Source organism: Poecile atricapillus, chromosome 5, assembly GCF_030490865.1.
Source record: "Poecile atricapillus isolate bPoeAtr1 chromosome 5, bPoeAtr1.hap1, whole genome shotgun sequence".
NCBI lineage: Eukaryota > Metazoa > Chordata > Aves > Passeriformes > Paridae > Poecile > Poecile atricapillus.
The window spans coordinates 9,862,297-9,888,860 of record NC_081253.1 but is presented as its reverse complement, the minus strand read 5'-3'; the positions used below and the strand labels follow the sequence as shown (position 1 = coordinate 9,888,860).

General features: G+C 40.2%; 1 protein-coding gene across 5 annotated transcripts in view; it reads left to right on the top strand.

The window, feature by feature from the left end:
* Nucleotides 1-26,564, top strand: part of KALRN (kalirin RhoGEF kinase) — a 473,821-nt gene that overhangs the window by 263,603 nt on the left and 183,654 nt on the right. For all 5 annotated transcript variants that reach the window (XM_058840643.1, XM_058840637.1, XM_058840639.1 and 2 more), the window contains exons 11-12: nt 13,295-13,486; nt 26,053-26,222. In XM_058840643.1, coding sequence (XP_058696626.1) covers nt 13,295-13,486; nt 26,053-26,222 — 362 coding nt within the window. The remainder of the gene's footprint in view (nt 1-13,294; nt 13,487-26,052; nt 26,223-26,564) is intronic.

Genomic DNA, 26,564 nt, shown 5'->3' with positions numbered 1-26,564 from the left:
TGTAGGATGAACTATTAAGCCAAACCAGGGAGAAAGCAGACAATTAAACCTGGTAAGAGATATGCTCAAAGTTGGCAATAATAACTGTACTTTCAGTAATGCCAAATCTCTTTTAAAATAACAAAAGCATGAGACAGGCAACAAAAAAATCAGGCCTACTCTTATTTTCATCATCCTTTACATGGCCATTAGCAAGTTCTGAAGCTATAATCTGCATTTTCCTATTCACTTCATTTATGTAAATGTATTCACTTCTATACAAAGAGGAAAAAATGCCCACTGGCAGCAGATTACACAGTCCTTTGTATCATGGTGCAGGAGCTCCAGAACTCTTGGTTTCTCCTCCTGGCTGGCATCAGGCTGCATCTGGCAGTCACAGACAGCAGAGATCAGTGGGACTGCCAATACATGGGCTGTCTGTGAAGGTTATCTAGGGACTGCTGGATCCAACAGCTTCTAACAGCATACCTAGAGGCTGGATAGTTTATCATGGCAGCTGTGGTACAACTCTGTGCATGAAGTCCAGAAGCCTCTGGGTGACTGGGGGGCCTATCTGCACTGCTGGAGCAGAGATGCTGAAAGGGTTCTGCACAGCCTGGGCCAGGAGCCAGAATGGCTGGGAAGGGCAGGGCAGATTGCCTGGGTCGGATGCTGTGTGCACTTGACTGCCAGACCTAAGTCAGAAGCAGAGCATGTGAGATGCGTTTTCCCTGAGGAAGTGTCAAGGAAGGACTCCTCAGAGCACATTATGGATATCAGTCCCACGGAGACTCTGCTAGCAGCAGCCTGGCAAATCTTCTGGAGGCAATGAATTGAATTGGTGGCCAGAGATACTCCGTGATCTATTGCTAGTGGGGAATCTGTTTTTAGACAGGCTCTGTAATGGCACAGAGATCTTCCTGGCAGTTGTGTGAATGCCTGTATCTGTTATGCCACATCTTTGAGTTTGCATTTCAGTGTATTTCTCCTCCAGCTCAAGGTGATTTTCTTTCCTTTTTCTTCTCTTCCAAAATCTCTTGACAGCTGGATCTTTTCATTAAACCTCCTGCAGCATGATTCACAATCTAAATGCTCCCTATAAAATTTCAATTCTTGCCAACACAGTGCATTTTTTTACAATTGCCAGGAGCTAGCTTCCTATCACAAGCTTATTTGGGTAGGTTTATTTTTGTGTCTTCAAAATATGTTCCTTTAACTCCCTGTAAATGCTGTTCCCATGGCAGAAAGGGAGACAATGAAGCTATTTAAGAAATATGTATTTTTAATTCTGAGGGATCTGGAAAACAGAATTTCTATTTTGTGGTGAATTCTGAGATTTTGAACTAATTTCTTTATGAATCAGAAGACAGTTGATGTTTCCTAAAGAGGACAAATCCTGGATTTTTTTTCTTCAAGGTCCAAAACTTTTCAAAGGGAACACTGGAAAATTATAGCACTGATATGTTATATAAACCGAGTACTAAAAATATATTCAATATGGTACTAATGTATCAGCTGAATCAACCTAGAGCTGAAACAAAAGGTATTTACCTCTGACAATTTCTGTGAAATATACCCACTTGAAAAAAACCCACTGCTGTTCTGACTGACCTGTCTGTGTTGATGAAAACCATAATCATCTAAAGGCTTTTAAAACTTTCTGGTCATTTTTCTTTGTGCTCTTCTTATTGGCAGGTCAGTGGGTTATCACACTGTACCTTATCAATTCCAGAAGATTAATTGCAGCAATGTCCAAGTCTCATTTGTAATGATGGTGGACTGGCACTCATCAATTTCTTGGAGCTATTGATAGTGGGGAAGCTCAAGGGGACAGGAGTGACACTGTGAATTGTATCAGCACTTTTACTTTGTGATTCTGTTCTAGTGCAGTAGGAGCTGCCCCAGGCTGTGCTGCTGCCTCCAGGCCAGCCAGTGATGGCTTCAGGAGAATGGCACAACTGGTTATGACATTGCTGCCAATCACAAATATGCTGCTTTGCAGATACTGGTAAAAAGGAAATTTAACGTAGATTAAGTCAATATTGGGGATTTGTATGCAGTAACAGAGCAAAACAATTTTCAAGGACAAATTTCAAGTATTTGTTATCATTGTGCAATTTTTCTGGAAATAGACTGAGTTCCAGTGATCACTCTACTGCACAAGATTAAAACAAAATCACACTTCCAATTTCAGATAAATTGCTTGTAATTAACTTGTTCTGAAGAGTGGAGAATCCAGTTTGATGGCTCTACACTGCAGAGAAGCTGCTTGGCAGTGTGACTGTGCCTCTCTTCTTTCCCTATCATGGATCCCTAATTGTCCAGATGAAGGATGTCCTTTTAGGCCCTCATCAGGTGTTTGAATTGCCTAAAAACTACACGTGCATTATGATACTATTGCAGAGGTTTTATGCTTGCTATATATAAATTGAAAGTATTCAACCATCTTTTTATTGCATATAAACCTATTTTTAAAATTTATTTTCCTGTGATCGTGTTCACATCTCAATTTCCCCCATATACAGCAACCTCAGTGGATTTGCAGAGTTCTTTTAGAATTACACATGTGAATTAGGGACAAAAATCCTAATGTACATACTTGTAGTATCTACAACATACTTGTTGATTCAGAGCTAGTAACCCAGCCATTAATATTTCCCTCCATAACTGTGGTCTGTGAGGTCTGGTTTTGAATAATCAAGTCCCAGGGAAGCACTGTTTTGTGTCACTATGGAAATGGCTTCTGGTTTGAGGCATTTAGGCACCTTTGTTTAGTGTCTGGTTCAGAGCACTACCACATGCAGAAACACAGAGCCCGCTCCTCCCTTGCTGAGCTAGGGAGAGAAATTCTAAGGCTGACATGAGAAAAGCAGGCAGACTCAGCCTTCTCATGCCTCTGCATTTGAAATGAAGCTTGTTTGGAGAGAAAGAAGCTGCAGAATTTGCAAGAAGTCAGGAACTGAGACAGGAGGTGTCTCTGAACTGTCAGTGAGCCTGTGCACATGTGTTAGTTTAGCATGACTGCCTGTTTTAGTATGCAGCTGATAGAATAGAAACCACTGTGTGCTCCAGAACGATGGCACTGGCTCCTATTAACACACGGCTCTCATTTTTATCAGAGTGTTTTATCCAATGCATGAGATTTTGTTAGTGCTGTTTTTTTCCTGTGCAGCATAGGTGAGTCTTTGTGATATTGGTGAGATCCACAGCTTTTCAGCAAGCAGAGAGCCAAGCCTGCTGTTGCCTGCTCTGGAGTAATGCCAAGGCTCAGTTCAGAAGTGCACAGCATAAAAGGGAGGTTGTGACTTGTGCATCAGGGAGTGGGAAGTGCAGCCTTCATGTTAAATGTGTCAGCTGAAGTGAGTGCAGTGTTGGGTGGAATGAAGGGTGTTTCTGCTTGGAGAGGAGAGATGGCTGAGAGCATTGGGCTTTGGCCTCTGGCTCCTGGTTATTTTGCCAGCGGCCAAAATTTATATTGACAACCAGAGCCTGGATTTGTCAATGCCCACATATCAAAGTTGAGTGCAGGAAGGACTGGAAGCCTGCAGTGCTCCACAGTGGAGAAGGGTCTGGTACCATCTCAGTCGTATTTTTTGTTGCCTTCTTGGGTTTTTTAAGGATTAAAATAGACCTAATTGAAACCTCTTAAAAATCAGAGGTTGGTGTTTTTTCCCACCAAAAAAATGGCTCAGATGAATATTACCCAGTCAAGAATGCATTCACACCATTTGTCCCTTGGAAAAAAATAACCTTTTCTGACTCAGGGTGGAAAGCTGCTCCTCCCAGTTCCAGTCCCCTTCCCAAAGGATTCACAGTTTTATGTGTGCCACAGCACAACCCCTCGGTGCACACTGAGTGATGGGCACTGCTTGTGCTTCACTGCTCTGTCATGCACTGAAAACCAAACAGGAGAGAAGCAGCCCCAGAGCACGGCCAGGGCTGTGCAGCCACACTGATGTGCCAGACATCTCTCCCGAGTGTGCTCCCCTTGGGATGGGGAATTGGGTCAGTAGGTCACTTAACCACTGCAAATTTAGGGTTGTTTATAGGCACATGTAAACATGGGACAGGGGAAAAAAAAAAATATTTCAGAGCACAGAGAAGAATCTGATTTGTGTACTAACATCAAGATGTGAAAAAAGGAGAATATTTTGGGATAAGAATGGTGAGCGGAATGGGACTTGCTGTTTGGACCTGCTGGACGTGACTCCAGGGTGGGGTTTGGCACAGGGACAGCAGGCAGAGAGAGATCAAAAGACAACTCTCAAAGAGAATTACTCTGATCTTTTCTTTTGTCTAATGTCATGGCCAGTCTTTTCCTTTGGGAGATGATTTGGGATTTTTGAAGAGATTGGATAGGGAGAAGGAAGAACTCAGCAACGCTTAACAAAGAATACACTAAAAAGCTGTCAGGACTTTTTAATAGTAAAAACTATGGCAGATGTTGACTACAGAGGCAATATCTCATATGCCTGCAATATTCATGGAGATCTACTACTTGCCAAAACTCAGTACATTTTATAGCATGAAAATTTCGGGTGGGAACGCCTCTGTACCAGATCTCTCACTGCAAGTCATTATTAAGATATATTTATCTCAGATCATGTGTGGCCCCCTAATAAGAGCCAGAAATAAAACCATGATATCTTTCTAAATCTTTGTTTTGCTTATGGATAAGCTGAATTGAATTTCATTCACACAGTAGAGCACATTTTTTAAATGCATCCTATATGAGTGTTTTCTGGCCAACATGAAAAATGTTAGTTCCTGTCTGGAACTTTTCTAAAGTATATGAATAAGTCTGGTATAGAATAAATAAAGTGGTCTGTTACTTCCAGGGTAGTGAAACCTCCTTTTATTTTTCCTCAGTACAAGTATGCAGTACATCTTCCTAGTTGTTACAGGAGATTTTAATTTTTTGAAGTTTCAGGGAAGACAAAGCCTTCAGTCCATCCTGCTTTGGTGGCACCTCTGAAGAGCTAATTTGATGGGTAAGCCATAGAGACAGTTCACATGTCAGAGAAGTAACAGTGGTGAAAAATTGGTTTATAAATCTAATAAGATTAAGATAATGGTTTCTATAATTTGAAACAAATTCCAATGTGTAAATCATGACAGAGAGATGAATTGATGTTGATAGCGAAGAGATTCTGGATCCAAAGGGACAGTCTTGCTGACCTGCTCCTAAAGATTCTCAGCTAGAACAAACCTCCTTTTGCCAAATGGAAATACTCAAATAGTGAACAGAACAGAAGTGTTGGTGATTTGTTCTAAATGTGTGTTTGTTTCTAGCAGGCAATATACTGAAGTGTGAGATTTATTCTGGAAGGAAAGAGACTTTTTTTTTTAAGTGATTCTTTGCTACAAGTTAAATTTAACTTAGCAAATTGGAGGGACCCAAGGGGCTCCCTACTTCCCTCTGAATCTCATGGGAATATAGACTGTGCTGGGACATGGCACCACAAGATGTGATGCCTTCACTGAGGGCATCTCCTGCACTGCTGCCACCTGGGCTGGTGCATGGGAGCTGATGCAATGCAGCGTGTCAGGGAGGAAATCTGTATTTCAAAATATAGAAAAGCGGCAGCAAAAATTTAATTAAATCCCTGCATCCTTCCTCAGGTAGCAGCAGTGCACTGACCGTGCTAAAAGGATGTGGCACATCTTCCTCTATTTTTTCTTCAAACAGTTTGCTTCTCAAAGATGGCCTTTCACTTATGGCAAAAAAAGAGTTCACTGCAAATCTGGAGGTCCTGTGGTGCATTAGTGGTACACTTACCTTTTTGCAGCAGCCTGTGTTGCATTTTTGTCATATATTACCAGAGAGAAAGAATGATTGGTATGTCATGTATATCCCATGCCACTCCAAATGGGCTTCAGGAAAAGTGTTATAACCCATCTTCACATTAATGGAAATAAGAGCATAGCTGGGTTAGGGTAGTGGTTGTGGGGGAAACAGAAAGGAAATTCTATGCTGTCTTTAAATAAAGTAGGTTTTATAAAAATATAGGCACAGAATTTACATTCTCACAAATTTCTGCTTTTGTTTTCAAGGCAACCATGATGCCAGTTGTACTTGGTGCTGGCTTTTCCCAGTGCTGCTGACAGTCCAAAGCCTTCTAACACTGTCATGGTTTGTCTTTGAAATCTCCAAACCATGAGCATGATATTAAACTCAGAATGCCTGGAGTTATTTCAGTTCCAGAGACCAGACTTGATAAAGCTGTCATGATTGCACTCATGTCTGTAGGGCTCAGGAAAGATGTGATCTGAGCTTTTGGGACAGAAAACAATACCATACCCTCCTGGATTGCTGCTCACCTTGGAGCTGCTCCATGTTTATTTCTCCACCTGCCTTCCCTTTTGCCACGATCATAAAGAAGTTGTGGAGCTTTGCTGTGAACCATCTGGGGTTTTTTGATGATATTAATCATTTAAGAAGCTTTCAAAAGGAGTTGCATTTCGCTCCTGACAGTTTGCCTTCTTGTGCTCCCTTGTCATTTCCACAAAAGAAAATGCTTTCCTCATTTTTCTGAATTTCAAAGGCTCAGTTACCATACAGTCACTTGAGCAGCTCTCAATTGTACCCTCTGCAAGTTAATTATGAAATTGGGCAGTGATAATTCTGTTTTAGTGGTGCACTCACTGTGCTGCATAACACCAAGCAATATGAATTTGGTTTCATGCTTGGCACCAAAACTACTGTTTTGTTGTCTTCATTGTCTTTCTTTCCTTGCTGCTGCTCACTTTCACATTCCTATTCCTGTATAAGGGTGTTCCCAAAGTGAAGGGACCAAGCTATTTTCATGTACATTACCAAGGAAAAAATACTAGAATAAAACCTAGCCAATAATCATCAGTTTCAGATATCTTCCCTAATACTTAAAGACCCTTGTAAAGACCATCAAATATTGAAACAGTGGGAGTATTTAACCTCATTTTAACATTCTGTTTGGATATGCTTTTACCAGAAGAGCAGTGAGGTGGCAGGAAGAAAAACTCTGAAATATTCTTATAAACACAAAATGAGCCTACATGTAATTTTCTTTCCCAGCTGTCCACCTCTCTTGGTCTCAGGATGACATTGAAGATGGCTGAAAAGTGGAGATCTTTGCCAAGCAAGCTTTTGTTCTTTGTGTACTTGTGCTATGTACACACAGATGTTTTGGCACACTTATTAATATTGGATGAGATGTGAGATTTTAAATGTAATTTGAAACATTTTTTCTCTATATATTTCACTGGCATTTCATTGCATAATGGTTGTGATCACACTGGAGTTAATTAGCATGATTGTGGTAATGGAAGTGTTTTCTACTTGATGCATGAGTGCACTCCTGATTGAGATGAACAATTGATGGGATGAAATAAACCACAGCCAACATTTTATTTTAATCTAAAGTAAGCAATCAATATGAAGTAGCACAAAGAGGAATTCTTTTAGCTAATGTATTTCCAGCTATTAATTCTAATCTTGCTTATTTATTAGTTTGAAGGTCTAAGGTAGCTTTTAATCAATTTATCTGGCATTTCAGCAGTTGATGTAATGTGTAAATGCCACTCTTTTAAATTCAAATAATAAATTCATCTTGGTTTGTATGTGAACCCTGAGGGAGAAATCATAAATAAAAGTAACAATTCATGGAAAGGTACCTGGTTCTTCTCAATGGTCAGTGAGGATCCTGGGTTGTATCCACCTTGTCATTCCTGGGAGTATTTTATATCTAATTAATATTTAAAAATGCCATATGCTTGCATTTAAAACATTTTATATACAATATATTATACATCTTTTTTTATACCATTCACTGAAATAATGGAATTACTGGAGGTGCAAAGTAGTCAGTATCAGCATGACATCAGTGCAAGGAGAACTGGGGTGAAATTATGACAAGAAAAACTGAAGATGAATTGCCATATTTAAGGGAAGAACAGTCTGAAGAAGAAGGTGCTGATGGAAATTTCGTTAGCCTGGATAGTTTTTTAAAAGGTCTGAAGATGTTTCCATTCTAGTGGATAGTGGGGAACAATCTTGCACTGACAGAGCGAGTGGCTGCATGACCTCAGAGAGAAGTTCTGCCTGTAACTTCTGTAACTCTAATTCCTGGTAAGTCTGTTTTGAATTAGAGCCACAGAGCACAAGTTAGAATATAAGTCTTGGTTTGATTATGTGAAATTCAAATGGAATTAAATCACAACTTATATTAAATCATCATATGCACTTAGCCTTTGCCCTTGTTAAGGGAGGAGAAATTTTGACAAAGATGGATGCTTCCTTAAACCCCAGATTTATTTATCAAAGAAATGTTTCATTGTGGTCACTTACTTTAGCTTTAGAGTATCGAGTTACTAAAGATATCATTCTCCACAAAGGCCTGACTGTGAGATCACTTAACCTCAACAAATACTGGAGCTAATTTTAACAAAGTAGTTTGAGCAAAGGATCTGATAGAGGTAACTGAGCTTCATAATTAAGGATAACAGTAGTTTATAAGGCTTGACAAGAACTGCAGAATCAGCTCCATAATTATATAGTTTTGCCAATGTGAATCATGCTGTAGTTTCTTTGGGCAGTTCTACTCACTGTCTATGCACAGAACAGGTACCAGTCCTCCGGAGTTCTATTTTTAGCCCTTTGCCATTTTTTTCTCTCCTGTGATCTTGGGAAGATGGTTAGAAGGCTGACCCAGTTCTCCCTGAAGTCAGTAAAATCCTTTTTACTGTTTTCAGTAAGAGATGGATCAGGCTTTGAACTTTGTCTCGACATCCCAACTTCTCAGCAGGAGTGCTGATACAGACATTTCATCTTTGGTAAGAGCTGAGTCACAACTCTAAACATAAAGGAGATATCACATCAGAGGAAGCCTAATAAGTCTCCTAAACTTAAGCCTGCAGGCATAATAAGGGATTCACATCACTCATCTTTAGTCAAGAATATCAGATCTAAGTTAGTCCTCTTTCTCTCTCTGGCTGGAACTTCCTGGCCTCCAGAGATGTCATTTCTTCCAAACCTTTTTCATTGTAAAACCCAGGCGACAAAGCTCTCTGAATCAATACAAGGAACCTTTGCCTGGAACTGCCTTGCACAGCCCCAGAGCTTGGTAATACAGACTAGTGCTACCTTATCTCAACATCTCCTTGGGAAGTGGAGAGCTTGTAGTTTGTTTTTAATGTGATCATGTATCTGATCACCTGCCCTGTTCCCCCTCTTATGTTTCTCCTGATGTTTACAACAAACATCTTTCTCTGGCTAATGGGAATGGCTCACTACGCTTTGGAGAACTCTGAGACAGTTACCCTGAAAACCCGTAAAATAAATAAACAGCTGTAAAATAGTTTTACAATCTGCAGGGGCAGATTGTTCTGGAAAAAAATTGTCCAGATTCAGGGCATGAACTCTGCCCTGAACTACCACTAGACACAGCTATTTTCAATGTAATCAGCCTAGAAACATGCAGCAATAAATTAGTTACATGTGTAGTTCCTAACCATAGATAAAAATTACATGGAATAATTTTCTGTAAAAGCACCAAAACCAAAATGCTGCATTAAATTGGTTGGTACCTGAAAAATGTGAGGAAGATCAGATAGATAGATAGATAGATTTCCTTGTGTTTGCAGATTTCATGATTGAAATAGGTCATTATGCAAAGATTGGTGTACGAAGATTATTAAGAGATAGGATGTGGAAGTTGGTTTGTGCATGAAATGGTGCAGAAGTGTGGAATGCCAGTTAGCAGTTCACCGAGAATTTCAAGGGTTTGCACATGACAGTTCTGTCATGGGTTGATACCGTATTAAGAAAAAATGCCACACAACCCTAAATTTTCAGAAAACATGTAATTTTGTAACTCATGGATTTTTTTTTTTCTGGATAACTTGTGCTATTGTTGGTTGTGAGGAGCCAATCTCCACAGATAAAGAGAGATTCTTGATGGGATCTCCCTTCTTCAGGATACTATAGCAAACCTTCATGGGTCTGCAGTTTGCAAAAAGGGGACAGCCATGTTTGTCCTTCTAGTAGCAAAAATTTGCTTCTGCAGTTGCATTAGATCTTGCCTTCTTCCAGAGTTTTGAATTGTAATGCCAGATTGCAGATGTGTCAGATCCTGTGTTCCTGCCACATCTCAGGAGGGCTGGGAATCTGAACTAACCTCTTCTGGCTGCGGTTGGTGGGATAAGGAGGCATTTCGTGCTTTCCTTCATAGTAGAACTTAATTCTTTTTTGGATTCTCACCCTGCCTGATCCAGGGTTATATCACACCAAAAAAAGTATGAAGTGCTTCAAACAAATAAAATAAGGGTCTGTACCCCAAGGAGCTCACTGACAAGACAGCAAGCTCAGGATAAAAATGTAGGGAGCAGGGAAGTAGTGCAGCATTACAGCACCAACCAGGATGAAGCTCTCAGGTTCAGCAGTGCTTTGGTTCAATACTTGTAGAGAAATAGATGTACATGAAAATATTTGATATGTGTAACAACATCTGGTATGATTTATGTGCACTTTAAACAAACAAACAGAAGTAGAGCAAGCCCTCAGCAAATGAGCAACCTCTGGCTTATTTGGCCTGTGCTGTGCATGCGTGTCAATAGCTGACAAGAGAGGACAATCCTCTGATGAGCACATCAAGCTCAGGAGTTCAAGGCAAGGGTGGGTAACTCCCAAATGTGGCTGCTTATCTGAAATGTATCTAAATCTCTTAAATCTGCAACAGTGAGCTGGAAATCTCTCAGCACCAGGCCTTCCTTCTAGAATGGCAGGAGTATAACCATTAGTTGTTTTTCCTGTCATAAACTGCACCTGTTTTTAAAATTCAGACACTTACTTGTGACCTCAGTGGACAAAGACAGGAAAAGAGGTGAAGAAAAATGTCTCTGTGCTCAAAATGTGCTGTGTTAAAGCCTTTTGTGCATGACACATTTATGCAAACACATCCAAAATTAGGTATGCATTCTTCAGGGAAGCATCCTTGTATGCTGACAGTGCCTGTCACAGCCCAGGGAAAAAACACGGAGTGTGGCTCCTTCCACATCCAATCAGCTTCACTGCAGAAAATCCCCTTTACTTTTGGAGAACCTTGTGCAATTCAAAGGGGCTGGTACATCTTTTATTGCCTGTGCAGTGAGGCCAGAGCCTCTGTTGATGCCAGTCTGCATTCTTTCTACTCCAAAGTCTAGGGTCCAGCCTACACCCTTTTCACCAGTGTATTTACATCTGGTCATTGTATCAGTGATCTCATCACAGGTAATTCAACATAGCACATGTTGGAGTCAGTAAACTGTAATGGCTTTCAGCAGAGATGGACCTAAATACGTTAGGCACAAATGCAGCAAAGCTGTGTCCATACTGTATTTCAACAAAACTGTTTTGTGTCCTAAATCCATGCTACAAGGAGAGAGGGGAGGCATTTACAAGTACACTAAATAATACATATAAAAGCAAGAACAGTCTTCTGCTCAGGGAGCTGGACTGGTGTGTGAGCTGTTGTAGTGGTAATGTGTGAAAAACCCTGGAGTGGACTAGACTTTGAAAAATTGTGCTAGCTTTGGCATCTGCTCCAAATACTATTGGAAGAGGATCATTCAGAAAGGATTCTGTTAAGTGAAACTGGACCTTAATTCAGATCACATTAAATGGAACATTTTTTACAAACTCTGAGCTAAAGAGGTTTCCAAAAAATGATTATTAAAACATAAAGTTTTGCTGCTGTTAACAGCCTAACCATTATAGCAGTAGCCTGAAAGTGAGGGAATAAAAATTTACTATTGGTAACAAAACTGTCTCAAATATGTTCTTCACAGTCCAAAAGGAGAAATGCAAATACCGGATATTTATAGTCAGCCCTCAGAAACTGGGAAAATGAACAGTGAATGAGATGTTTTCTCTTTTCTTTTTATAACTGGAAATATTTTCCCCTATTAAACACTTGGAGGTCAATGCTCCATCTCTGTATTGAACATTTTCTCAAAAAAAAACCTGTTGACTGCAGCAGGATGTTATCTAAGGAGGAACAACATAGCTTGATTCATGTTTTTTATTTGTGACAGTGTTCAGGTAGCGCTCAGAAGTACACATGTGTCCACAGTGTTCAAAGATATTTTGTGTATATACATCAAGTTAGTGATTTAAACTGAGTAGGGTTTTGACAAGGAATTCTACTATTGAAACAGAGATTAAAATTCCTAGTGAGAGCAGTCTCAAGCCAATGCCAAGCAGTTCCAAAGATCTAGCCCAGTAATTGAAACACCCTTAAGCTGATATTTTTGTGTCTCATTTTTGTTAAGTGTTGAATACTAAAGAGCTATTGGCCTCATCCTGAGTGAAGAAAGCAAGAGCTGGCTCTGTTTAATTTGCAAAACACAGCTGACTAAGGCATAGCTCCATGGTTCTGGGGAAGATGACTGCACTCACTTTCCATTTCTCCTCTTATTCATGAGTCTCTCTGGTGTTTTCCAGAGATGTGAAAAAGAGAGAAAGGATGGGCAGGTAGCTTAAAACTTGAGGTAAGCTGGATGGAATTCCCCTCTCTTACTTGACAGTCTGGCATGTCTTGGGTACATTAATTTGCTTCTGGGTTCTTCAGTTCCCTCTCTGTGAAGTAGGAGTCATACACCTCATATCATAAAGGCCAGGGTTATGGAGTAAATCTACTCAGGACAGTGTAGTGTGCAAATTCTTGTGTAATGCAGGGCAGGTACGTGCCCTGGGCAAACTGGAAATGAGCATTACATACTGGCAGCTGCAAGCAAATCATGTGGACTCCATGTAAAAATATGATGCAGAACAGTAGACAAGAGGAAAAAGGCATAGAAGAAGCTTGAAGACATGATCTATCTCACAAAAGCCAGTGAAAGGCAGATATTTTTTGGGGCTGAGACATCTCTGGCTAAGATGGTTGCATGCTGTAATGTGAGAGCAGCTGGGAGGCCATTGCAGCGGGCTGGTGGCTGTGCCACGTGAGGCACTGTCGCCTTCTGAGCTGGTCAGTCCCACTTGCTTCATTGCATTATCTTTGAGAAATTGCAGGGAACTTGGAAATAAACACGTGGGAAGTCCTATTGCTGTGCCTGGCAGGATTGGGTTGGGGTGATATGTTTCAAATAAGGAATTTTTTCATGTGTACTCAGGGATTAGTCTACGTAGCTTTATAAATTCTCCTTTCACAGATGGCAATGCCACTAGGAAATATTGCCATTGTTTTAAAACTCTGGTAATCACTTGCTTTCATGCCTTAAGGATAAACAGCCTCTTTCAGGGGTTTACTTAGCACAGTTGTATTTCTCATACCGTGTTTCTTGCTTTGTTTGCTGGTAGAATACATACACCAATGCAGACAAGCTCCTGGAGGCTGCAGAGCAGTTGGCTCAGACTGGGGAATGTGACCCTGAAGAGATCTATAAAGCAGCCCGGCATCTGGAAGTTCGGATTCAGGACTTTGTCCGGAGGGTGGAACAGAGGAAACTTCTCTTGGACATGTCAGTCTCCTTCCACACCCACACCAAAGAGGTAAGATGTGCATGAGGGAAGTTTGCTGTGTATTGTAGAGTTCTGCAAGAGGCTGCCTGAAAACTCAGATCACAGAGAAAAGGCATTTTCACCACACAGGGCTGATATGATCCAGTTCATTTCATGCATATGAGTAACTGTTGTAAAGAGGAAATAAAATGTGAAAAAAACATACAAATGTTACGGTACACTAAAATATAGCGACACCATATCGAGTGGTGCTTAATTGCAGCTGGAATGTATTGTTAGAAAGCAAGAATTCTCTTGTAAGAATGTGAGTTGATATTAACACTTTAAGTGTAAACATGCCAGCAGCGTAATCCTCTGAGGATTCCATTTAAATGTACTGTTAATTAATGTATGCAATATCATTATACATTACTAGAAATCTTACTTTGTTTAATGAGGCAAACTTGATTTTTCAAAACAATTGTTAACGAAAAAACAGCCACATACTGATACAGTGAATCAGTGAGGACCTGAATAAATGCTGTTTAGTGTAATTGAAAAATATCCAGAGATAAGACTGACTTGCCAGAGGAGATACAGTGGACAGGACATCAAATGGGAGGCCACTGGGGATGTAATTAAAGCATACTTCACATTTTCTGCAGTCCAAAGGCCATTCAGTGGTGAGTGACTTAAAGACAGGGTTTCTGCTGCGAGAGATGGAATTAGTCAGGATGGTTGTTTTCATGCTCTGCAGCATCTGTTTCTGAAAGCATGCTTGATCAGGAAGATACTCTGAGAAGCTGAAAGCTTTGCCTGTGCTTGTTGCTTTACATGTTACAAACAAGTTGCATATATCAGGCTCCAGTGTGTTGGGGAGCCCCTGAAGTAGAAGGTACATGCATACATTTATTTATATGCATGTGGAAGATGGAGTTTACAGCATGCTATAGCTGTTGGTAAATGAAGGCTTTTCTTTTACATCATGCTTCTGTAATATACTAAGATATAGTTAACTTTCAGCTTGTGGATAATGCTGTTGTTCCCAGAGTTGCTCAAACACTTGCAGCTATGCTGGTTTGCCACTGGGGAAACTTAATTGGTTATTTCCTCAGTAAAAATTAATTCATAACAGTTTCCTGCTGTGATTAACCTTGATTCACCTATGCAGGTGATGACTAGTTAAAAAAAGAGTCATTGGTATTGTGTAGCCTAATTTGGCTTTGGGAAATAAAGCCTCCCTGTATGAAGGGATTGGGATTGCAGTGCATTAAACTCATGTTCTTCTTCAACAAGAAAGGAGTTTGCCTGCTCTATACACACCTGATTTTAATGAGCTCTGTTTTGGTGAATAAAAATGCAGATGTATAAAAAATTCACATTTTAAAAAAATTATTTTAAAAACTAGTCTTCTGTGATAGCATCAGTGCTGTTCTCTAGATGTAATGTTCTTTAGAGTAAATGCTAAGTCTTTGCCTCATTAATGTTTTCCCATGAGACAGATTGGTTCTGTGATGTCTTCTTAGAAAGTTCAGTAATTAATTCATGTCTTTTTTATGAGACCCAGAGTGGACAGATTCTGGGTGACTCTCTCCTATAGGGTCCCTTCCAACCCAAACTATTCTATGATTCTGTGACTCCATCTCCAGAGGGACAGTGAAGGGAGCTGTAGCATTGCTGGGACAACAGCAAGGTCAGGTGGACACAGGAATCCACATCCATCATAACGAATGACAGCCACTGGGTTGGGTTGATAAAGCTGTGCAGTCTTCAAGAGTCCCCCAAAGCCTGAGGATGCCCAGGAGCTCTGCAAGGGGAAGTTTTCATTTGCTTACCCCTGTGTTAATTCACTCCTGTAGCAGCCAAACACTGTTTTTCTGAAGTCATTTTCACTGTGTGCCACCACCTGGCTCCTCAGTGACATGTTTCTGCACTGGTGAAACCCACACAACTCAGTGTCTTGGGGTTTTCTGCCAAAACTATTAAGTGAGGAAGTTGCTGTTGTTTTAGTGTCTGCCAGCTGTAGGAATCCCCACAGACACAGTGAAATAACAAAAGACTGCTGGGAGGGATTGGTACAAAGGGGAGAGCATTATAACAGGAGAGCCTTAGCACGTGTTTGTATCTGTATTTGCTTTTTTATGCTATAAATAGATTGGCTTAGGTAGGAATGAGTCATTGCTTGGCCCTTCTTGTGTACTGTAAAATGGCAAGTTAACCAATGTAATTGTCATTCCTCAATATGAACAATAAAACAGGTAAATTTAAGTAACAACAGATCAATTTAAATCCCAGCAGATGTCAAGGCAAAGAATCCTTTTGTTGCAGTGGGAGATCTGAAGTCTATTCCTGGTGTTTCCCAGGAGCCATTCCAGACCTGATGCTCATACAGGTCTCCCTTGCCCTCCTATGTGCCATGCAGAGCCTGAGGCTGGACTTGCTATGAGCATCCAAACCCATCACCTGGGAGTGTCGTGGAGTGAGGAGAAAGAAGTTTGGTTGCTATGTTAACCTGTTTAACACCTGACACATTTTGCATTATTCTAGAAGACATTATCACTTACTTAATAATACCTATCATTATTAATTTCATCCTTTGTAGTTCTTAAAACTATTTCTTAAACTATGAACAGCTCTTTCTCTTACATCCCTGGAAATGAAAAAAGTTCCCTTCATATTTTTTTGGCCCTGATGCAAGAAGCTATGGCCTAGATGCATTTTTCATCTAAGCTCCACAAATCCTCATTATTTCATGTTGTATTAACCTATTGAGACACAACTGGTGAAATGATAAGTAGAAAGAATTGGTCTGACACTTTTTCTTCTTTTGGAAATATTCTAAATATCTTCCTGCAATGAACATGTTTCTTCTGACAGTGTTCCTAGCACAGGTGAATTGTGTCTCTGATGTGGTAATTCCCAGGTGTGGATGAGTTCATTGACTGTGAACTTCTCACTGCTTCACCTGTACTCTGCCCACCCCTTCATCTCCACATGCAACTGCTCAGATTTCCACCACCTGAGAAACTTTTAACTGCTCCTACTTTTTTCCTCTTGTCAGAGAAATGTTTCCTTTTGTAGTCAGTCTTCCTGTATTTTCCTCAGGACAATGGGTAGTGTTGAATTAGGGAGGCATTTAAATGCAGATATCCCCGTGGGTAATGTCAGTTCAGAGTGGCTTTTTTATACTGCAGTAGACTTGAGTCACTGCTTATTTCATGTGAAGGCATTAAAGAGGATCCCTTCTGCTAAATACTGACTCATAGAGTTGAAGGAATATCAAAAACACAGTCAGTTAAGTGTAACAATTATTTTGATTTTTTTTTTTTAAGTGACCTTATTGACCAATGCATACAGTAGTCTGAAATGAGGACTTTTTTGTGTGGTAATAACACTTTAGAGGCATAAATTTGACGCAGTCCTATACGTGATTGTTGGTGGCATAACTCTTGAGTAATGTAGGTGTCCTATTGCTATGCCTATAAATAAGATTTTGTGTGTCCCACTGTCCTGTAGCATTCATTATGCTCCTCTAGTTTGTAGCCAACATTTTTATACCCTTTTGGACCAAGGCATTTCTGATGGTGTGAGCAGAAACTTGGTACCGTGGGAATCAAATCCAATTATCTGGATGGCAGGGTAAAGTTATAAATATTATCACTGGGATGAATGCATTCAGCAGACTCATACCTGAATAATTTCTCTCAGGATTAAGTGTAATTGAATTTAGGTTCTTTCTTCAAATCTGAATCAATTATTGTCAGGATTGTTGGATCTTGTACTTTTATCACAAATCTCATGATAGTTGATGTTTTCCTGTGCACTTTTGGCTTTAGGATCAAATGATGATAGAGGATTCTTGGCTGCCATTTGATTTTGTTTAAAAGAGAATAATTTTTGAGCTTCCTGGGGAAGAGGTTGCAGATGTCATAAAATCACACCCTGAAGGCTCAAAACTTTCAAGAAACATAAGAAAACATCTTGCAATCCATTGTCTGAATCTTAATATTTTAGTGTCTCACAGTTTTATACTTAAGGTTCTGCAGTGTACTTTACATTTCCAAGTATTAAAATGTAGACAGGAAAGAGCACTGTGAGCACTTCTATATAATTAAAAACTTTTTAAATCCTCTTGCATAATTAAGTGATGATTTAGGTTGTGTTACTTCTTGTATTGGCTGGTGATGCAGTTGCTAACTTAAAAATGAGAAGGAACTTCACTGAATTTAGATCCATTTATATTATATGGGCCTTAACTAGACTATAAAACAATTCTGCAATTGTTTCATAGTTCTTTGGAGCATGAAAAACATCTTACCACCTCTAGGTTTCTCATTTGTCAATGGGCCTCAGATTACCAGTTCTGTGTTGAGTCCAGCATGAAAAAAACAGAGAGGCATGCACACAAAACTGTGTTTTCAGACCATGTGCCCTGGGCATTGTTGTTCTTTAGTGGGTCAGAAGAGCAGCAGGAAAAGGTGCTTAGTGCAGGCAATTCCATGTGGAACCTGCCATGTCTTCTACCTGGCCCACAGAATGGGGGATGAATATGCTCAGAAATATATAATGTTGAGAAAAAGGAACTGCCAGATTCCTAACAGGTTAATATGAACATGTGCAAACTGGAACTTGGCAGAGGTCTTTTGAGTGATCAAATTTGGGAAAATTTTCGCATGCATGACATAATGTGTATTCTTGACATCAAGGCTAAGCCCTGCAAAATTTCAAACCCTTGCTTAAAAGCATTGAGGATCTGGAGCATCTCATTAAACAGAACTAAAACTAACACAGGCAAAATACCTTTTTTGTCCCTTCCTCTCATTCTGGCCCTTTTAACTCAAAATTCATCAAATTCAGCCTTAGGCAGGCACCTGGTATGGCAAGTTTCACTGTGAAAATCTTGTCTGATAAGGGTGTGAGAAAGTGAGAGCTAAGTCCTGGACCATTAAGTGTCAGACAGTTTCCTATACTATAACTTATATTATTTGTGGTCAGCAGGTCACCTTGGTCACCCCACAGACATCAGTGGAGTTACTCAGCTGGGTAATGGAGTGGGTCTGTCCTATCAGTCAGGAATGGTAACAGTGTTTATTGCAGGCACTGCTAACTTAATTTTGCTTGATAACCAAGACCTGTGAAATTAAATTTTCTCTGCTTGAGTTGAATATTGTGATTAGGAGATTACTTCAGTGTAGATCACTAATTCTGACAGGGCTTGTTCTTCACTTTGAGGCAGAGCTGCTGGGGAGCAGGGAGCAGAAAGCTCACGGGACTGAGGGCAGCTGCCGTTGACTCCCATCAGAACAGCTGACAGAATATACCGAAGTTAATCAGGGAGCAAACATGACAGTGGTTCTGGAATATGTCCTGTAATCCTGTCACTCACTGTGAATTGACACAGGAATCAAAGTTAATGTTACTGAACCTAAAAATTTGTTGTTTGACTTTTGCTGCTAATATTGACTTTACAGAGCAATCGCCCACTAGATAATAAAGATTTGTGACACAGGGGATATTCAGTTTAGCAACTCCACTTGCTGGCTGCTTCTGGAAGTTCTGAAGAGGTCTTGCTCTCTGAACATGTGTTTGTCTTACACACTGTTCCTGTCCTGGACAGCACTTTTGTTCCTTTTCTCATATTATATTTCAGATTTCAAAAAAGAAGGAAAGCTAAAACATCAAAATTATCCAAACCAGCTCTGGGTTATCAGCAATCAATTACCATGAAACAGCAAAATAAAAGCAAATCCCCTCTCCAACTCCAGAGGGTAGACTGTAGTCTGGACCAAAATGCCAACATACAGCAGTCATTAACTTTGGTGGTTTTTTTGCAGAGCTAAATCTTGTCTGTAAAGCTATCAAAGACCTGGGACTGAGGAGCCAGGACAGCTGGGGTGGTACAGGGTGCCCTTCTTTCCTGTCCATTTGTTGCCCAGAAGCAAGTTTTTTTTAAGTGAAGGATTAAGAAGCTGGGAAAGAAAAGAGCTGTGATATCCTGGCAGCACATCCTGCTTTTGAGCAGGGGAGTTTGAAGCACAGCCAGACCACTAGTGAATAAAATTCTGCCATCTGTGGTGGCAAAAGATTGGTAAGAGACCGAATCAAAGTAATGAGAATTAAATGCTTTTAAATGCAGCCACATAAACCAAATGTCAGAAAGTCAAACCTGTGCATGGAAGAGAAGTTCTTTCTGTCCTTCCACCATGTGCTAGCCAAAGGATCTCTGTAGACTTCATTTAAGTTCATACCTTGTTATCCACATTTTTCAGGCCATTCATCAGCATTGTTACAAACCAATGGCTTCACTCAAATACTTTCCTTGGCTTTTGAGGCCCTTGCATATGTTTTGTGTGTTGTGGAAATGATTCTGCAGCCTGTATGCCTCACTCTGCAGATAACAGTGGTTCGTGCTGCAGCTAAAAGGGAGTTTTATGAGCATCTTTAAATAGTACGTGCCAACTCTCATAAAGCACTCTTTTATTAGACATTTCTGCCCGTTCTGATTTCCTGAAGCTGAGGAAGATGAGCTTCTCCCAGTTCCATTGTGTGGGCTTCAGTGCTGTGTACAAAGGCACCAGAGTGGGCAGCCTGCAATAATTTGTGTACTGAGTAAATCTTCATCAAAGATGTACAGGTACACTCCTGTAATTCACTCATCACTCAAAAAGACACCACCTGTCTTTCATCTGAAGTACATCTCTGCACTGGAGTCTATTTGTCTAGTTGAAAATGGTGTCAGTGGAGTGGCTCAAGTCAATGAATCCAACAAGACTGACTGGCTAAAGAAAAGTCATGCAGTTTTTTAAGTCCTTAGTATGTTTCAGAATGATCAGAATTGTCACAAATTATTTCTGCAATTCCCAGGGCATAGTGCACAAAGTTACAAAAGGCTCAAAGCAGCAGATCAGGGTAAGACTGTGAGTGACAGATACAGCCAGCCACTGGAAGAGACACAGAGGAAGTGCTGCAGCTTCCACTTGAGAAGTGATGTTTAGAGCCAGTGAACAATATACAGGAGAATGTAATGGTACCTGCATTTATTTTAGTAGATTGCCACATTTGTAGTGTGGGAAGCTTCTTCTGCACCAGATTGTACTGTATCACACTGGTGTAAAACTGAGGAAATCTTCCAATGCAGGAAGAACTTTTCTAAGCCAGTACAATCAAGTGCAAAATTTGAGAATTATTACAGTTACTGAAGTTAATTACAACCATATTCCTAATTACAAATAACATATTAAAATTATACTAGAAGAGAAACATGCTTTTACAATTTATGATGGTGGCAGAAGAAGCATAGAACATATGGATTTGATTCTTCATTTATAAATCAGTTTTCTCTTCTAGATCAAATAGTCCCTGAATTACAATTACATGACCTTGGGCTGGGGATCTACACACTCCCTGATATAAGCCTATCTACCCAAATCATGTTTCCCTTGAGAGGAGATTATTTTGTGCTGTATCAATCTGGTCCATGCAGGACTTGGAAAAAGCATCATATGTTTAGGCAGTGCAAATCCTTTTGCCACAAGCAAGGTGACTAATTAAAAAGCCTGAGCATACAGAAGCACCAGATGCAGCCCAACCAAGGATGAATGTCAAGAAATTGGCGAGGAAAAGGAAAAAAGCAAGAAAGAGGTTAGGGAGAGATCAGATGGGTTTTTTCACAGGATGTTCCCTTTCCACTTGACATTTCTTCCCAACCAGTTTGGTGGTATCTGGTAACATTAGGTCTTGCAGCAGGGAGTCTCATCAGTTGTATCTTATCGTGGAAGTCGTAGATTGTGGCATTTCATATGTAGTGTCTGGTCATATCCCATCCTGTCACCTTTTATTAGGTGTGCTGCCATCATGTGACACTTTGCTGGTGGCGTGAGGTCACTTTGTAGCTCATCATTACAGACCTTGTTTTCTGTGTTTCTGTTGATGTTTTCTTGAGAGTTTGAATGTGATTTTGGACCATGTTGCTGAAATATGCTTCCAATTTACAGCAACCCTCAGTTCTCACAACTGAAACAGGACTGGATGCACTCAAAGTGTGAATAAATACAACCTGATGAAGGTTAATTGCATTGGAAAGTTTTGTCTTCATCACCATGTTGGTGTGGAGACAATTTAGTAAAGGCTGTGCAGTCAAGCTGGATGCACAACAGCATTTGAACAGATGCCTTAACACAAGTGCAGACTGAAGATCTGCCATAAATTAACCTGAACTTGGGATCTGTGTGACTCCTTAGTGCATATCATGACAAAGCTAAATATTATTGCCATAGAATAGACTTGTGTAAGCCTGGCATAGTAACAGAGGGAAATAGGGTTGATGGACATCTCTCTCTGGAGCAGTTCTGATTGTGTGTTTTGGGGGATTTTTTCAGCCTGCCCTTGGTTTTCTGAACACTCACATTGCAATTCATGGGGTGGCAGCAGGGTCCCTGCATGACACTGAATTCTTCTGCTCTAATCTTCATTGCTGTGATGAATGTTCAATTCCTGAGTTATCATGAGCATCCTTTTGGGGCCTGCCCTGCAGTCCATGATGCTTCTCTGACATAATAAAGGGGTAGAACATACACGCTGGGAAGTTGCTTGTGTCCATTAACATCCTTGTTTTTAAGACTAGCAAAAATGTTGTACACAGTAAATCTCCTGGATTTGAACTGGTTCTTTGTACTGCTCCCATAACTCAGTGCTTTTAAACTGCTTTTGAGGGGATTATAACTCATCTCTGTCATTTACAAATAGCACTATATAAGCATTGGGTGTTTAATAGTTATTCCAATCATGCAGGCAACATTTTCTTAGCAAGCTCTTTAGGTTTTAGATTTTGTTTAAAGTGGTTCCTTTTTCTAAGTCAAAAGCATTAATTTTTAGGTAATAGGCACAGGTGTCCTTCAGACCTCCAGTTAAGTGGTCTCACTAAGTACTTGAGCAAAATGAAGGGTATTTCATCAGATGAAGTAGATGGGAATAAAGAGCTGTATTGTCTCTTGGATGGAGGGAAACTGCCTGTGTTTCATATCCAAGAAAGACGCAAAAGTTGTCAAAATGCATGAGGGGCACCAGATGCTACCCCAAAAGAGAGGAGGGATGTCATTCTTCTTTCCCACTGTTCCAGTAATCAGAGAAGAATTAGTTTTCTTTTGTACAGCCTTGATAAATAAAGCTTCAATTATGGAGCCACTATGGACTTCTGCATTAAAGCCTTAGGGTTAGGTATTTACCTGAGACTTCTTGTAGCTAACATCTGTGACATTTTTACATGTAGTTTGCATGGGTCAGATTTATGTCAGACCCCTGACAGACTTAATTCAGGTGCTACCACTAATGCATTGTGCTCTCCATATCCAATTAAACATAAAAGCATAAATCAGCTGAACTTACTTTTGTGGTACTTCTGTATTGTTTTCTAGGATTCTATATTTTTTTGTTTAGTACCTATTAAGTAACATAATGCAGAGGTTGTCTCCTTTTCTGGATGTATGCATGACTGGCAAACTTAGTGAAAATCACCACAGGTGGATGTGGAAATATTGCCTCTATATTTGGAATATCTGCACATATCTACATACACCCCCTGTATGGGATCAAGTGGTACCTTAGTAATGGTTTGATGTATAGGAATGGGACAAGTACTCACAAATTCTGTTCGTGCTAAGACTAAAAGAAGTCAATTTCTGCAAGTATGAAATAAAAGTTGTGCTGTGCAGTATGTCAGATTTCAATGGGAATAGTTTATTTGGTCTAAGCTATCTAGCTTAGAGTAGGTCACAGCATGGACTGGAGATGCACAAGGTATCCACTGATTTGGGGCTTTAATAGTCAGGATTTTTTTTTTAATCGGTCAAATACTTGCATTGGAATGAAACATCAGGCCCTAAGAGGGACTGATTTTCCTGAGCAGTGACAACCAGGATGTGATTTCTGTTTTTTCATTAACAGCTGCTCTGACTGTGGTGTTGCAGTGACATGGAATTGGTATTTCATTGCTGTGGCACTCACAAATGGCGCTTGGTAGCAATTTAATTCAGGTGCTGTTAGTTGTAGCACATAACCTAGGAGGTTTTGGAATCGGGTTCCTATTGTGATTTGTTCCTGAGAGATCTTCCTAATCTTATTAATATCGACTGATTCTTTGTATTAGGGTTTTCCAGGGATTGGTGGAGTCTAAAGGATTAAAGGCCTCTGAGTCAAGGATGACCTAGATTCTGATAGATTTTATTATGCAAATCCTTACAGTCAGAAGTCATTAATGGAAACATCTGAAGCTAATATGAGTTAATATATTTGAGTGCTTTCTGAAATTAATGAGTGTTTTGGTTCCAGGTGAATACAATACAACTTATGTTTAAGTATTTTGAAACAGATTTTGAAGCCTACTCAAAAAATGGATAAGATCTTAAATATCCAATGCTCCTTCTGAAAAGTAGGGATCCAGAGACACTTTTGAGCACAAGATTTTCCTCTGAAGTCTGGAAACTTTCTCCTCTGCTTTAACATAATTTCAAGAAAACAGCAGATTCTAAAAATGAACAAAATTCCTGATTTGACTTTCATTTTTGTAAAGAAAATTCCCTGAGCTTTTTAAGTTGAAAAGGGAACAAAAAACTGCAAGGAGTTAAAAAACAACTGTCTTTCCCACCTCAAAACAGAAGGATAATTTATACACATAACTATTTTTCTGTATTTACAAAGTGCTCTATTACTTGAAGACCTGATAAGCCGAAGTAATATTCCTGAACAACCTGGTCCTTGTCTGTTTTGGTCCAGTTGTCCCTACTGTTTGAGTGGGTGCAGGGATTGGATCAAAACCAGGAAGATTCTCAATATAATTAACATATAAAGGCGCTAAGGCATTTTCCTTTATGGCAGCTTCCCAAAGTTCAGCACGTGGACCTCAGACCACAACTGAAAAAGCCCTCTCTTTGGCTGGTTAAATATGTTTTCATTTTTCCACTTATTTCTCATGCCTATGCACTTACCTTTGTTTCTTTGATAATTGTTACCCTTTTATACTACACCTCTTTCCTGAGAATGTGAAAATCTGTAAATATGCCAAGCAAAGACATTCCATTTCAGGCCAGTAGTTGGGCAGGCCATTATGATTACAATATTTATGAATAAACAGAAGCGTTTACCCAAATAATTCAAAGCTGACTCTGAAAAGCCAACAAGTAAGGCATATGTTCTAATACTTGTTTTTGTAAGTCTCTTAAGCAAGGAGTCAGAGATGGGGACAGAGCAAAAGGCACTCTCCTGTTTCTGGTATCATGAGCATGCTGGGACAGCTTCTAATTTTGATGACTTTGATTTGGACCAGGGTAATATCCTTGAAGTCCATTGTGTGTGTACAGTGTAGCACTTAGTGACTGGCCTTAGGCTGACTTAGTGGCTGCCTTTTGGCAGCTGGAGCTTTAGACATCCCCATCCTCCTCTCATTTATTGTGGACGTGCAGAATTCACAGTCTCAGAGGAAATGTTGTAGGATGGGGATCCAGTGCAACTCGTTTTCAGCACAAACATTTTTACCAGCTCTTTGCCACCCACACACAGTGTCCTTCTCTGCTTTATGTTCACCCCTAGGTCCCTGTGGGACAGAGCTCTGCAGTCCCTGGGACATGCCTGTGGGAGAAGCTGTAGCCGGCACCGCATCCTTTGACATTTCCCAGTGCGCTGGTGTTTCTCACTCGGGTGCTTCACTGCTACCAACAGCACATACCAGCAAAATGTGGGTTAATGGGGCAGGCGTGGCACAGAAAAGTCTCTGGTGGAGTCATTAGGGTTGGCTGGCAGGCTGCCAGCTCGGTTGGTGCAATTTTACACTCACTTTTCAGCACAAGCTTAAAGGGGAAACCTCCGTTCGCTTTAAGCCTTTGCAGCCAGCGAGAGGCTGCCGGGGCATTCCTGCCCCTGTCCAGACCTCTGATGAGCAGCTGGCTGGAAATTCTCATCTAAGCACTTGCAATGATTTGTTACTGTGATTGTGGCTTTAAAACTGGTAGTCAAGACTATTCATAATTAATGGATCTGCTTGGGGTTGATTGGTGATATTGCTGTCTCCTATGTTTGGATTTTCCCAGAGTTAAAATGCAGAGTCTGAGTGCGTTTTGAGGAGGGGGTTTAAGTGCTGCAAACAAAAAGAAACCCCAAAACCTCAACCCCGAGAAGGCATAGCTGAGCAGGCAAGCTAGACTAGTCAGTACCATACACACATACCAAAGATTGTAGGTCTGTCCTGCAACAGGCTTCAGTTGCATGAGAAATTAATAGCAGCTGATAGTGCTCAGCTCCTGAAAGGGTTAGGATATCACAGCTATAGGAGATTTTAAATTTTTACTCATATAAAGAGTTAATCAAAATAAAATAATTAGTTATTGTTGTATAATGAACAGAAATTGAATTGTTTTTTTTAGAAAACTACCTGATACTACATTTTTGTTATTTTCTTGCTTTAAATGGAATCAATAACAAATGTATCTTTTTAGATATACAAATTTTAGGTCAGTTTTCCTGTGAAACATGCAGCCTGAGTTAATGCCTATTGATCTGGAATTAGAGAGCAAAAGGGTTAAATCTCTATCCCTCTCTGATTTATATTTCCCTCCCCTTCTTCCCAGCTGTGGACATGGATGGAAGATCTGCAGAAGGAGCTCTTAGAGGATGTCTGTGCTGACTCTGTGGATGCGGTTCAGGAGCTTATCAAGCAGTTTCAGCAGCAGCAAACAGCCACCCTGGATGCTACCCTCAATGTTATTAAAGAAGGTGAAGATCTAATCCAGCAGCTCAGGTAAGCATCCACCTGGGGCACAGGTGTTGAGAAATCTGATGCATGCTGTGCTTTAGGGGTGCCTAAATAGGGAACTGCAAGCTAGGATCAATTTGGAGAATTTGTTAGTTCTTTGCTTATTTATAATTCCTCAGATCCTTTGAGTGTTTTATTGAAATTACAAGGAGTGATTTGTGTGGACTGATTAGAGTAGTCTGTGGATCAGCATTGGTTTCCTGTTTGACTGAGAGATTATTTATAGGCACTGGGAAGTGAATGGAACCAAATGTGTTTGAAGTGAATATTTTTAGTTGGTATTTATAGAAGATTGTTAAATGGCTGTGAACTGAGGCCCCGTGATTT